Source organism: Scyliorhinus torazame, chromosome 3, assembly GCF_047496885.1.
Source record: "Scyliorhinus torazame isolate Kashiwa2021f chromosome 3, sScyTor2.1, whole genome shotgun sequence".
NCBI lineage: Eukaryota > Metazoa > Chordata > Chondrichthyes > Carcharhiniformes > Scyliorhinidae > Scyliorhinus > Scyliorhinus torazame.
This window is the reverse complement of record NC_092709.1, coordinates 311605512-311619825: the sequence shown is the minus strand read 5'-3', so window position 1 is coordinate 311619825 and position 14314 is coordinate 311605512. Positions and strand designations below refer to the sequence as shown.

The following is a 14314-nucleotide window of genomic DNA, read 5'->3' as shown; positions in this document are numbered from 1 at the left end:
GGCCGTACCAGAGTTTTGTACAGCTGCAACATGACCTCCTGACTCCGGAACTCAATCCCTCTACCAAGAAAGGCCAACACTCCATAGGCCTTCTTCACAACCCTATCAACCTGGGTGGCAACTTTCAGGGATCTATGTACATGGACACCTAGATCCCTCTGCTCATCCACACTTCCAAGAACTTTACCATTAGCCAAATATCCCGCATTCCTGTTATTCCTTCCAAAGTGAATCACCTCACATTTCTCTACATTAAACTCCATTTGCCACCTCTCAGCCCAGCTCTGCAGCTTATCTATATCCCTCTGTAACCTGCTACATCCTTCCACACTATCGACAACACCACCGACTTTAGTATCGTCTGCAAATTTACTCACCCACCCTTCTGCGCCTTCCTCTAGGTCATTGATAAAAATGACAAACAGCAACGGCCCCAGAACAGATCCTTGTGGTACGCCACTTGTAACTGAACTCCATTCTGAACATTTCCCATCAATCACCACCCTCTGTCTTCTTTCAGCTAGCCAATTTCTGAGCCACATCTCTAAATTTCCCTCAATCCCCAGCCTCCGTATTTTCTGCAATAGCCTACTGTGGGGAACCTTATCAAAAGCTTTACTGAAATCCATATACACATCAACTGCTCTACCCTCGTCTACCTGTTCAGTCACCTTCTCAAAGAACTCGATAAGGTTTGTGAGGCATGACCTACCCTTCACAAAGCCAAGCTGACTATCCCTTGTCTTCTTGTTATCGACCATTCCACCAGATTGTTTTGTTTTAGAAATCATTCCAGAGCCATTCTAGAAACTCAATAGCCGACCAGAAGCATTTCTGAAGAACTAAATGATTAGCTACAATGACCCCTGAGCAGTGATGACAGGATGTATAACTGAGATGTGTGTCCGGACCTTGTGGAAGTCCTGACATGCTGAACTTGATGGGAATTGCCCAGGAACTTTCAACTTCCAATGGACAATTCTCCTGCTATCTGGGACCCTCCACGAATGTCTCAGTGTGGAGTTGGAGACTTCAACAGTTTTGTGGTACTTACCTGGGTAGTTGCCCAGGAAATGTTGGAGAGAGAAATCCTTATGTAATTTCTGGGTAACTACATACCTGACCCCCAAATCACTCACAATGGCTCCCCCTCGACCCGACGTCTGCCCCTGATCCTCCGACAAGATCAAACTAATCCCTGACTTGACTGCCCTTCCCAACCCAACTTCCCCTCTCACCTTGCCACCTTTCCCACCTGCCATCCTACCTACTTACTTCACTCACCCTACCACCCGAAACATTCATTCACTCATACACCAACATTCATCCATGTACTCATCCACTTACATTCACATTGGACCTTAAAACTTACCATACAGCAGCAAATGCCGTAAAAAGGGGGTGCGTTTTGTCTTACTGCTAATGTTACCTCGCTGCAATGGAGTTCTCTGTGGGACACGAAGCTCCATATTTCTGGAGAAACTGGACTCGGAAGATGAGCAAGAAATGTGGAAAAGCGTGGAAAAGTTTGAACAGAATGGCTATCCGACGATGATTGGTACTCTGCGGAAGATCGGGGTCAGTACGATTCTGCTTTACTTCACCAATTGCATGTCTTGCATTTCCAACTTGAATAAAATTGACTGCAAATTATTTAATTTAAATGTTTTTGGCCTCAACTTTCACTGTGCTTTTTCTACCCACCTATTGGTGTTCCAACCCTACAAACACCCAGATTTTGCCAATGCCACTTTGAACCAACAACCAGGAAATATGTGCTCCTATTGTGGAAAGACTTTCAGCCTCTGGTTGATGCAACAAACAATATAAACTGGAAATTCAATTGATGTAGCTTACCACTCCTTGGCATTACAAATAAGGATTCCAATGTTCGGTGTCACCTGAACAGAAGTTTTTTTTTTTTAAATTTGGCTTTCTAAATCCTAATACTGATTATTTTCCCAAGTAGAGAAATGCCCTTGCTACCCCCTGAAGGTACCAACATCTGAACTACGGGTGGGTTTGGCCAATTATTGCTAGACTCTTGTTCCAGCCAGTTCATGGAGATCATGAAATTTTACAGGAGGAGACCATCTAGCCCATCTTATCTCTGCCAGCTTTGTGGGAACAAACTTTCCAATCAGTTGCACTTCCTCACTATTTCTCCATAGCTCTGCAACAGCCACGCAACATGCTTGCCTTTGGATCAGTCATGCTCGCTCATTAGAGATAAATTATCTTCAAAACTAACTGATGACGAGTGATTTGCAAAGTATGTTTTCACATCGCATTTCAAAAAGGCATAATATTCTCCAGATTTAGCAGTGGATTCATCAGATTTCCTTTTTAAAGTAAGGACTGAATGTAGTTAAAACTTGTCATTGCAAGCCTTTGGGCACAACAAAAATATACTTGTTCGTATTAAGAGCCAATTGATCAAGGTTTGACCTCTTGTTCAGACTACAGTAGAGTTTAAATAAAAGATGAAATAAAGACTTACTATAGCGGGAAATTCATAGAAACAGAAAGCGTATTATAATGAATTCCAATTGCACAGTATTATGATGCATTAATCCCACGGTCACTCAAGAACTGCAAAAATCTTGAAAAATTAAAACCCGTTGTTTTTGTACTTAAAATCTTAACTAACACAAATGCAGATGTAGTTCTTTGCACAAACAGGTCTACAAGTGGCCAGACACTAAAATCAATATTCAGTGAGCTATGGCAGTAAGAAAGAATTTCATTAAAAGACAATTATTGATGTAACAGTTTTTTGTTTGCTTGTGTTGGCTTTGCACGACAGGGTAGAAAGTTCAAAAAAGCAATGAAAAGGACCCACTGTGCATACTGTAGTCATTTTTGTGTAAAAAAATCTTCATTGCTTCATCTGTTGGAACCCAGCGATAGCCATAATGCTTTTTCTAAATATAATTAATAGACAATGTATTAATAATAAAGTGTAAAACAAGTGTGCACTGCTATTAACATTCTGCGTCAACGAAGCTTTAAAACAAATAAGCGTACCAACCCGAAATGACCCTCAAACTGGATACTGCCCTTTTAAAGTTCCTATTCTACAGTAGGTTTTCTTGTAAAAATAAAAATGAGTAAGACTCTGTAGTTCAGTTAAAAGTTTCCCAATCACATTTCATGATGTTGAAATAGGTCGCTGATTTCTTAAATTTTACATTCAAAGTCTGAAATATAGAAAGCATGAATTTGAATTCAATATTTACCCTGGCACTTAATTTCTATGCTAGTTGCACTGCTGATCTGGACCAGTAACATGCTACATAAGAGAGTTTGTTCTGTGATTCAGGCAGAAACTTGAACTTGCCTTCACACTTTTCAGCCTTCCTGAAATTCAGACAGGAAGAAAATCCTATACTCCCTCCATTCATTTGTTTAAAATATTTTTTTAAATTAGATCAATAGCGCTATCCAGGATGAGTATAACTGCAGGTTATGGTATTAGTGACATCCAAAATTGTCAAATGAAGAGTTGAGTAAATACGGTAATTTTATGCTTTTAAACAGGGCAACAATTGACACCATTCTCAAAAAGTCACACTATATCATGAATGTGGCAGACGTTTCAATAATCTAAAATTTCATGACATTTTAGGTACAAAAGAAGTTTGTAATAATATTAACTAGTTTTCTATCGATCTATCATTTTTACTAAAGGCATGCAAAATTAGCATAGATTTCCACAAACTAGAATATCCATATTTCAACAGCGACTCAAAGGCCCTGTCCTTTCGATTAGAGTGCGCATCACTGCTGCTAACGTCAAAAGAAAAACAGATTTAATAAGATCTCATTGGCCCCCTCTCTACTTCAAATGCAAGATGGACCCTGTGATTTTTAAAAATCTTTGAATAGAATCTTCCAAAATCTTGAGACTTTTTGTTTTTAAAAAAAATTCGTACGAGCAATTACTAAACTTCATATCATTTCAGCAAATACTGCACTGGATGGACCCCAATAGGCACTCCAGAGTTATTGTGTATACACTAGTGCAGGAAGACTTTTATGCTACTGCTTGGCTAATGAAAGTGAGGGAGGGCTGTCTTATGTGCAAGTCATTGCAGGAGATGCTAATCTATTCATGTGAAACCAGAACAGACAGCCATAGCTGACAAAGCTGGATTTAAACTGTGTTCCTGTTCAATTTCCTGAGGAAGATAACCAATCATAAAGAGCCTTATCTAATTGGTTCTTCATATATGAATTGCCTTGACAGCTCCTGCAATCAATTAAGTAAAAATCTTTTTTTTAAAATTACATTTTCTGAGTTACAAAGCCAGAGCTCAAGAGTGTGGACAGGGGTGAACCCCTAATCCAGCTCCTTTCCTGCTCCAAAAACCAATTCAAATTGAATCCAATTCATGGTCTCCACAAGAGAGACTTACCAGATCCAGGCATTACACCCGATCCCACGGTCATCTTAGCCAAAAGGCCAAGAAGTGATCAATTAAGTAAAATTCTAATCTGCACTTTCAACTCAGTCGTACTAAGGACAGGCATACGATAAAATTTGGGTATAGATAGGGAATTGGCTGAAGGGCAAGGAGAGTGGCTCTTGAGGGCATTAGTGCTGACTGCAAATGACTTGACCTTTACGGGTCAAAATTTACATCAATGATCTGGATTGCGAAGGTTAAGATACTAAACGAACAGCTAATTGTGTCAGAGAAGAGAACATTACAAAATGACTGACAAAATAAGTGGATATGACATAAAGAGCCTTTGAAGTGGATGACGTTTTTCCAACTAAAATATTAAACTTTTAGCATTTTATTTACACATGCAGATTTTTTTTAAAAAGAGGAAATTCATTCCATATTGCCTAGCAATTGACACTTTGTTTTTTCATTGTTCTGATGCATTTAACTCCCTCTGGTCACATGCTACCTAACACAATTAAGTAAAATTATTTTATGTGCTATTTTAACGGGTTGCTAACCGGTTTAAACTGTGTAACTATTGCACTAAAATTGTTTACAAGAGTTTTTACACAAACGCAGTAAGCATCATACAACCAGAGGAGGTTAAATTCCTAAACACAATCAGAGTATATTTAAAATACATAAGACATTTAGAAAAGCACAAATAATGAAAAAAAAACACGGATTTTGTTAGACAAGGTGTGTTTGAAAAAAAGAATCTTCAATGTATTTTGAGGAGTGACTAATTGGACCGATAACAGATATGCAGTAGATGTAATGTACAAAAATAGATTTTTTTCGAAGGCTGCAGACAGGAAAGAGTGTTTCTTGTCTGGTCCAAACATGGTGTAGTCCAGGCACCAGCATTGTGGCCATTTTTTGTTCTCAATGCATACATTAATGATCTTGGGTATTTAGAGCAAAATGCAGATAAGACAGAAGTAATAAAGTTTAGCAACGAGAAAGGAACTGTATAGGATGTGGACAGATTAATAGAATGGGCAAACATGTGGTTGTTCCAACTTTATGTGACATGATCCATTTTGTGGGGAAAAACAAAGAATTGGAATAAATGCTCAAAGGAAGAATGTTGAAGAATGTAGGTGAGTGAGAGACCGAGGGCTGGATTCTCCAGTCTTGAACCAGCAACAAAAAAAGAGGCCGGTGGCCTGTGCTTCTGTTCCCAACTCTGCTGACTTTTGAGGACGAGGGTGGGGAGGGAGAAGAGCAGAGGTCAACCAGGAACGTGAAGTTAATTGGGTAAATTGAGGCAATTATCTTCTGACTTTGAGATTTTTAATCACAGGAGGAAGCAGCTAGGAGCTCCTTGAAGCTGACCAGCTTCAGCCGAGCAGCAACACGAACGGCAACACAGAAACTGTTTAACTTAATGCAAAAAGTTAGAGGTACGGGCAAAACAACTACTGAGCAATGAAAATGTAATAACCAACCTTTCCCTATTCTACCCTGGGGTCCCAGGGCTCCATTTTCCCCAGCCACTTTTAAGATGAAAATTATCTTTTTTTTTATAAATAACACCGCGTGAGAGAACAGCCAACAATGGTTGTCAATTCCATGGTGTACCTCCTCCATTCTCGCATCCCTCCACCCCTATCCTTCCAACTACTGCTCGAGTAGCAGACCCATCTCCAAAGCCATTAAAACCCTGGCCCACTGAGAATCCCCCCTTCCAACAGGCTAACAGCAGAAGTGGGAATACGAGGCCTGTCACCCGATTCCCGCGTTGAACAGGAAAATCCAGTCCCTCGGTTTCAAATACATATTGGGTGGGATTTTTCAGCTGCGCCCATCCTGAGACCGGAAATCCCCACCCGAGGTAAACGGACCTTTAAATGGTCCCCATCCCGCCCATGGAGATTCGTGTGGCGGGTGAGGCCGAAACATCCCACCCATTATGTTTAAAGTGTGAGTGATGGTTGGTCAAGTCATTATACAGGCACTTCAAGCATCATAAATAGGGGAATAAACTGCAAGAGTGAAAAAGTAGTGATGGATTTGCACAAAACATGGGTTAGGGTAGTTTTAGGAGACAGTGTGCAGCTTTGGGCACTGTAGCTCTCTGTTGGACTAGGGTTTCACAGACTATGCAACCATTGCCTATCTCGGCATTCTGTGAAACTCCATTCAACAAATTAATTGGTGGACTAGCACCAGTAAAAAGGTGGAAACCTATTTCTTTACTGTTTCCAAGGCCCTGTTGCCTAAATGAGGGCAGATGATTAACAGAACTGCCAAGGAAATTCATACCAAAAAAAGGTGTACGGTTGAACAAATGAGCAAAGAGTTAACATTGTAGATGTTTCGAGCAGTAGGTGGAAGGATAGGGGTGGAGGGGTGCGAGAATGGAGGAGGTACACCATGGAATTGACAACCATTGTTGGCTGTTCTCTCACGCGGTCTTATTTATAAAAAAAAAGACAATTTTCATCTTAAAAGTGGCTGGGGAAAATGGAGCCCTGGGACCCCAGGGTAGAATAGGGAAAGGTTGGTTATTACATTTATCATCTACTTTCTCGTTTCATGCACAATTTCCTATTTACACAAAATAAATGTTTGCGGTGGTGTCACAAAACAAAAAACAAAACTTGAGGGGGTGGCACCTTCTCGGTGGGAAAACACCAGTTTCAGATCTTCTCCCGCCTGTAGAAGGCCACAATGATGGATGCCACTTCTCATTAACTTATTGTTGGTCCACTTCCTGGTTTGATGTTGTTGCAAATGGAAAAAAAGGTTTGGGTTGAACTTGTGAACACCAAACTAAATTCCATCTGGAACTCTTTGGTGACTTATAATGATCCAAAAATGATGCAGGAACACTAGTTATCCAAGATTTTCAGATTGGTGACAAAACTTTATATTTTTGCCTCTTTCCACCCCAAAAATATTGTTTCCCCTCCAGCCAGGAAAGTGCTAAACAACATGTTGCATTGGCAAATGCTGATGATCAGACAACAGCAGGAGTGGTGACTTAAGATACAAGCCTCTCAAGCCCAATTTTACTGGTTGGAACAGCCGTTCTCCACACAGGGGAAGGACTTTGTGCTGGTTTCAGACAAAAAATTCTCGATCGCTAGTAATGAAGATTATTAACCTTGCTCTGAACATTGAGAGGAAACGTCTCCCTGTAAGGTTCTGTGCAGGAACTGGACTGGCATAAAACAAAATTGTATTCTCTGTTGAGGCAAGTTAAGAACAGCCCATCTGAGCTTTCAACTTTTGAGTCTGTAGGCAAAAGCTCAGCCAGGAAATTAATAAAACCAATTTTTTAAAATATCAACATGTCAGCTGGATTCAAGTTTGAAGCTTATTTTTGATGAGAGTACAAACAACAAACTTTTTTCCTACCAAAATAAACTGCTATACGAAACAGAGAGGGGAAAATGGAATGTATAACTGTAAAGCCAGCTTACACCATTCAGCACACAATTTAAGTCAGCAGAGGATAGCATTCATGTCACTTCTTGGCAACACTGCATTTTACTTTTACAAACTATGCATTGTCAATTTTTACATTTTCTTGGTTGGCTGAAAGAAAAATCTGCATCAGCATCACACCAGTAAAGATTTAGAGAATACATTACATTCATCTCTGTTCGACTAATGCTGAGCTACAGTGCAAATTAGGTGAGATAATTTAACTCCTTAGAAACATTTTAGTTTATATTTTTAGGTAGAACTCTGACTGCACTCTGGGCCCTTAAGTTTTCAACAGTGTACAAATTTTGGGATATATTTTTAATTTACAAATTTTGGGATATATTTATTAAATTAACACTTTCATTCATAACTCTCCCATTTGCCATGATTAGGATATGTGGAAGTTTTAAATAATCTTTAATCTCTTGTCTATGATATATATTGTGTCCCTAATGTCCCTTTAGGGAAGGAAATGTGCCATCCTTAGCTGGTCTGGCCTACGTGACTCTGGATCCACAGCAATGTGGCTGACTCTTAAATGCCCTCTGAAATGTCCTCGCAAACCACTTAGTTCAAGGGAAATTAGGGATGGGCAATAAATGCTGGCCCAGCCAGTGATACCTACATCCCATGTATGAATTTGAAAAAAAAATGATATTGGTATATTTATTCAGTCCTTTTCTTCCACTAAAGGAACAATATCTCGCCTAGTCAGACTGTCCAGGTTTCAAAAAGCACAGCTACACAAAATTCCTTGGGCCCAATGGCCTTCTCCTGCGCTGTAGGGATTCTTATGTTAGCCTTCATATTCTTGCAATGTGCCAAATTAAGCTCCACATATTCCTTATGAAGCCACAATGGAGGGAAATAAAACTGTTAACATGCCAACAGAATTCACAGCTCGAGTGGGCTTTAAATACAACTTAAAAAACTATTTTAAAACACTGAACTAGGTGACAATGGGACACTGAATTAATTTCTTTGCTGCTACAACGAATGAAGGCCAAACAAGGAACAAAATAATTTTAGAAAATGCCAATACTAATTAAATATTAATATCTTTATTGGAAAAAATTTCAGTCGATGAAAAATACCATCAATAATAGCTTAAAGCAATGCCAATTAATCATGTTTACACTCGGGTACAGTTCTATTTAATAAGCTATTTAAGGAAATAATTAGACATGCACAATTCCCTATCATCTTTTACACTATTGATGCAATGCTTTAGATTTTCCTATTAAGGTAGGGCAGGATTCTTTCTTCGGGGGGCGGGAGAGTCGCCATCGTCAGCCAGAGCTCCTACTCCCCGAAACAAAAGAAACAACTAAAATAGTTGACGACAAAACGTGAACGGCTCGACTAATTTTTCCCAAGGCAGGCAACGAAAAAAAAAAAAAATCCCCCGCAGTGTTCCTTGCAGCCCAAAGATCAGATTTTCTAAAACGAAAAAAAAAAAGTGTTGGGCTCGTCCTTGCTGGCAAGATTCATTGAAGACCATCCGCTTGCAGTTCCAGAATCCTATGCACTGGATTGCTGAAGAGGAGGTTTTAATGTTGAAAGCTGATGTTTGTCTCTCCACCCACCCTACAGTGTGGTTTTTTTTTTGGTGGGGGGGGGTGGATGAGGGAACAATTAACAAAAATCCGAAAGTAAAACTACTAAAAACTTTGCTGGGGCATTGGTAATGATAATAACCAATTGTCAGCTTTCACTTCGTTCCAGCAGCAAGCAGCCAGTTCAGAATTAAATGAACAGAGAACAAAGTTCCCCTCCCCTCCCCTGTCAAAAAGTTGGACAGATAATAAGCAGCTGCAGCGCCCAACGGCCGAGATGGGAGCGCAGAGAAAGTGCCGCTGCCCTTCGGTGTGTGTGACTGTCTCAACGGAGGGCCGAGGAGGGCAGGGGAAGAGGCCCACCTCCTCCGGGAGAAGCACCACACTCACTTTCAGCAGCAGCAGCAGAGCGGGGAGAACCGTGCCGGGGGGGGGGGGAGGAAGTTGGAACCAGCTTGTCTGCTTTGTGCACGGCGCGAACAATATTTTACAACCCCCCCCCCCCCCCTCCCGGAACAGCAGCCCGCCTTTATTCACCAAGTCGCTTCATCAACCACAAACAGACAAAAAAGCCACAAAGAACCATCATTTACCGAGAGCTAACCCTTGGCTCAGGAGGTGGGAGCTTCCCCGTCTAGGCGGCGGCCGTGACCTCTCCCATCCTCCGAGCGCGCGCCAGGCAATTTTGCTTTTTTTTTTGAATTAAACTGCCGGGCATATGGCGGCCACTTGAATTTTCCCCAAGAAGTGAGAAAATAAAATAAACAGACCGGGGCAAGAAAAGTCCCCGCCGCCTGTGGGAGAGGCACCGGCACGCGGAGCTCATAGGCTGCGGCTCGGGTCACCTGACTGCAGCTCGCAGTCAATGCTGCACTCAGCTGGGTTCAGCAGCGAGGCAGACATGTCAGAATGGGATATCGAGTGAACCCACAGCACTCTGTGCGCGCGCGCATGTATATACACCAACCCACAGCAGCCCGTGTGTGTGCGCGCATTTATATATACCAACCCACAGCAGCCTGTGTGCATTTATATACACCAACCCACAGCAGCCCGTGTGTGTGTGCGCATTTATATATACCAACCCACAGCAGCCTGTGTGCATTTATATATACCAACCCACAGCAGCCTGTGTGCATTTATATATACCAACCCACAGCAGCCTGTGTGTGCATTTATATACACCAACCCACAGCAGCCTGTGTGCATTTATATATACCAACCCACAGCAGCCTGTGTGCATTTATATATACCAACCCACAGCAGCCTGTGTGCATTTATATATACCAACCCACAGCTGCCTGTGTGCATTTACATATACCAACCCACAGCAGCCTGTGTGTGCATTTATATACACCAACCCACAGCAGCCTGTGTGTGCACCCCAATAGCAGCAAGACTCAGCTCTGCCGAGCAGTGCGCATTTACATATACCAGCGCCCCAAGACACAGCACTGCTGAGCAGTGTCCATTTATATATACCAGCGTCCCAAGACTCCGCACTGCCGAGCAGTATGCGTTTATATATATATATATATATGCGCCCCAAAACTCAATACAGCCAAGCAGTGTGCATTACAGCCAAGCAGTGTGCATTTATATATACCAGCGCCCCAAGACTCAGCACTGCTGAGCAGTGTGCATTTATATATACCAGCGCCCCAAGACTCAGCACTGCCGAGCAGTGTGTATTTCTATGTACCAGCGCCCCAAGACTCAGCACTACTGAGCAGTGTGCATTTATATATACCAGCGCCCCAAGACTCAGCACTGCCGAGCAGTGTGTATTTCTATGTACCAGCGCCCCAAAGCTCAGCACCGGCAAGCAGTGTGCATTTATATATACCAACCCACAACAGCCTGTGTGCGCATTTATGTATACCAACTCACAGCAGTCCGTGTGTGCACCCCAATAGCAGCAAGACACAGCACTGCCGAGTAGTGTGCATTTATATATACACCAGCGCCCTAAGACCCAGCACTGTCGAGAAGTGTGTATTTCTATGTACCAGCGCCCCAAGACTCAGCACTGCTGAGCAGTGTGCATGTATATATACCAGCACCCCAAGACTTAGCACTGCCGAGCAGTGTGCATTTTTATGGACGAGCACACCCCAAGACACAGCACTGCCGAGCAGTGTGTTTTTATATATACCAGCGACCCAAGATTCAGCACTGCCGAGCAGTGTGTATTTATATATACCAGCGTCTCAAGATTCAGCACGGCTGAGCAGAGTGCATTTATAAATACCAGCGCCCCAAGACACAGCACTGCCGAGCAGTGTCCATTTATATATACCAGCACCCCAAGATTCAGCACTGCCGAGCAGTGTGCATTTATATGTACCAGCACGTCCCAAGACTCAGCACTGCCGAGCAGTGTGCATTTATATATACCAGCACGCCCACCCCCCCCCCCCCCCCCCCCCCCCAAGACTCAGCACTGCGGAGCAGCATGCATTTATAAAAAACAGAGCCCCAAGACTCAGCACTGCCGAGCTGTGTGCATTTATATATACACCAGTTCTCAAGACTCGGTACTGCCAAGCAGTGTGCATTTATATATACCAGCACCCCCAAGACTGGCAAGGAGACTCGACTCTGAGCTGTCTGAATTCTGACAATGCAAAGTAAACATTGGGTTTCCTTTTTCCCCCCCCATTGGTTTTAAAAGTCTGCCATGTCCTGGACACCACAGTGGCCTACTAGTTAGCACAGCTGCCTCATGGCGCTGAGGTCCCATGTTCGATCCCGGTTTGGGTCACTGTCCATGTGGAGTTTGCACATTCTCCCCGTGTCTGAGTGGGTTTCGCCCCCACAACCCAAAAATGTGCACGGTAGGTGGATTGGCCACGCTAAATTGCCCCTTAATTGGAAAAAATAATTGGGTAATCTAAATTTATTTTTAAAAAGTCTGCCGTGTCATTAAGCTCACAGCTCAGCCTTGCACAGAACAGATAATGTACAATAAAAACAGAAAATGCTGGCTAAACTCAGCAGGGCTGGCAGCATCTGTGGAGACTGAAACAGTTAACGCTCAAGATCAGTGTGTGACTCTTCTTCAGAGTAGAGATCTTTTTTTTTTAAATAACATGGGTTTTCTTTTCCTCCCTGCGGTAAGAAAAAGGTCTGCTGCGTCATTAGCAAACAGCTCAGCCTTTTATATGAAATAAAACCAGAAAGTGCTGGATAAACTCAGCAGAGCTGGCAGCATTTGTGGAGAGAAACAACGTTTTGAGCCACTATGACTTCTTCAGAGCCTTGTATATAATCAGCCAGTTGAACTTAAAGCAACAGTGATACAATTAATTCTCCGTAGCTTTGCTGCAGCCTATCCGCAACATCTCTATTTCAAACTGTACACCTCCAAGGTTAACAATGTTCTCAGCCGATTTCAAACAAGGCTAATAAAAACAGACAGACTTGCAGTTCAGGAGTTCAGGAACTGCAGGAGTAGGGGTCAAAGTGAGGATCAAGCAATCTCTCCAAAATGCTCACTCTCGCTCTCTTTCAAATCTTAACATGCGTACCTACACACAGGGGTTAGAATAAGCAAAGGCACAAAACAAAATTTTAATTACATTCATAACACCTTTAATGTAATAAAATGTTCCAAGGAGATTCACAGGCGCAAGATAAAACAAAATATGACACCAGGCCGCATAGACATCATAGGGAGATTATAGTCAGATGACCAAAAGCTTGGTCGAAGAGGTTTTGAGCAGTTTCTTTTTAAGGAAAAGTAAGACACAGGTGTAGGGCAAGAGAAAAATTATTGAAAAAAATAACAGAATGACACTTTGAGGAACTACACAATTCTCCTGCCTTCAGCAAACCTAAATTACGTAATGATATTGCCAATGAGGGCAGCATGTGGCGCAGTGGTTAGCACTGGGGCTGCAGCAAACAAGAACAAAGAAATGTACAGCACAGGAACAGGCCCTTCGGCCCTCCAAGCCTGCGCCGACCATGCTGCCCGACGAAACTACAAGCTTCTACACTTCCTGGGTCCGTATCCCTCTATTCCCATCCTATTCATGTATTTGTCAAGATGCCCCTTAAACGTCACTATCGTCCCTGCTTCCACCACCTCCTCCGGTAGCGAGTTCCAGGCACCCACTACCCTCTGCGTAAAAAACTTGCCTCGTACATCTACTCTAAACCTTGCCCCTCTCACTTTAAATCTATGCCCCCTAGTAATTGACCCCTCTACCCCGGGGAAAAGCCTCTGATTATCCACTCTGTCTATGCCCCTCATAATTTTGTAGACCTCTATCAGGTCGCCCCTCAACCTTCGTCGTTCCGGTGAGAACAAACCAAGTTTATTCAACCGCTCTTCATAGCTAATGCCCTCCATACCAGTCAACATTCTGGTAAATCTCTTCTGCACCCTCTCTGCACATCCTTCTGGAAGTGTGGCGACCAGAATTGAACACTATACTCCAAGTGTGGCCTAACTAAGGTTCTATACAGCTGCAACATGACTTGCCAATTCTTATACTCAATGCCCCAGCCAATGAAGGCAATCATGCCGTATGCCTTCTTGACTACCTTCTCCACCTATGTTGCCCCTTTCAGTGACCTGTACACCTAGATCTCTCTGACTTTTAATCCTCTTGAGGGTTCTATTCCCTACCTGCATTAGACCTTCCAAAATGCATTACCTCACATTTGTTTAGATCTTCCAAAATGCATTACACACGGAGGCCCTGGCTTTGAATCCCGGCCCTGGGTCACTGTCCAATGTGGAGTTTGCACATTCTCCCCATGACTGCCTGGGCTTCACCCCCACAACCCAAAAATGCGCACATTAAGTGGATTGGCCACACTTAATTGAAAAAAATAAATAATAATAGAGTACTCTAA

At 42.6% G+C, this 14314-nt stretch overlaps 1 protein-coding gene across 6 annotated transcripts in view; it reads right to left on the bottom strand.

The window, feature by feature from the left end:
- The window catches only part of ctbp1 (C-terminal binding protein 1), a 405205-nt gene that overhangs the window by 68506 nt on the left and 322385 nt on the right, over positions 1-14314 (bottom strand). Inside the window, exons 1-2 of one of the 6 annotated variants that reach the window (XM_072497547.1) lie at positions 10219-10239; positions 2843-2924 (exon numbers count right to left, since the gene is read on the bottom strand). The exons of 2 other annotated variants lie outside the window; for them this stretch is intronic. In XM_072497547.1, coding sequence (XP_072353648.1) covers positions 2843-2882 — 40 coding nt within the window. In that variant the 5' untranslated portion in view covers positions 2883-2924; positions 10219-10239. 3 more of the 6 variants (XM_072497543.1, XM_072497544.1, XM_072497545.1) reach the window with 3 other exon arrangements.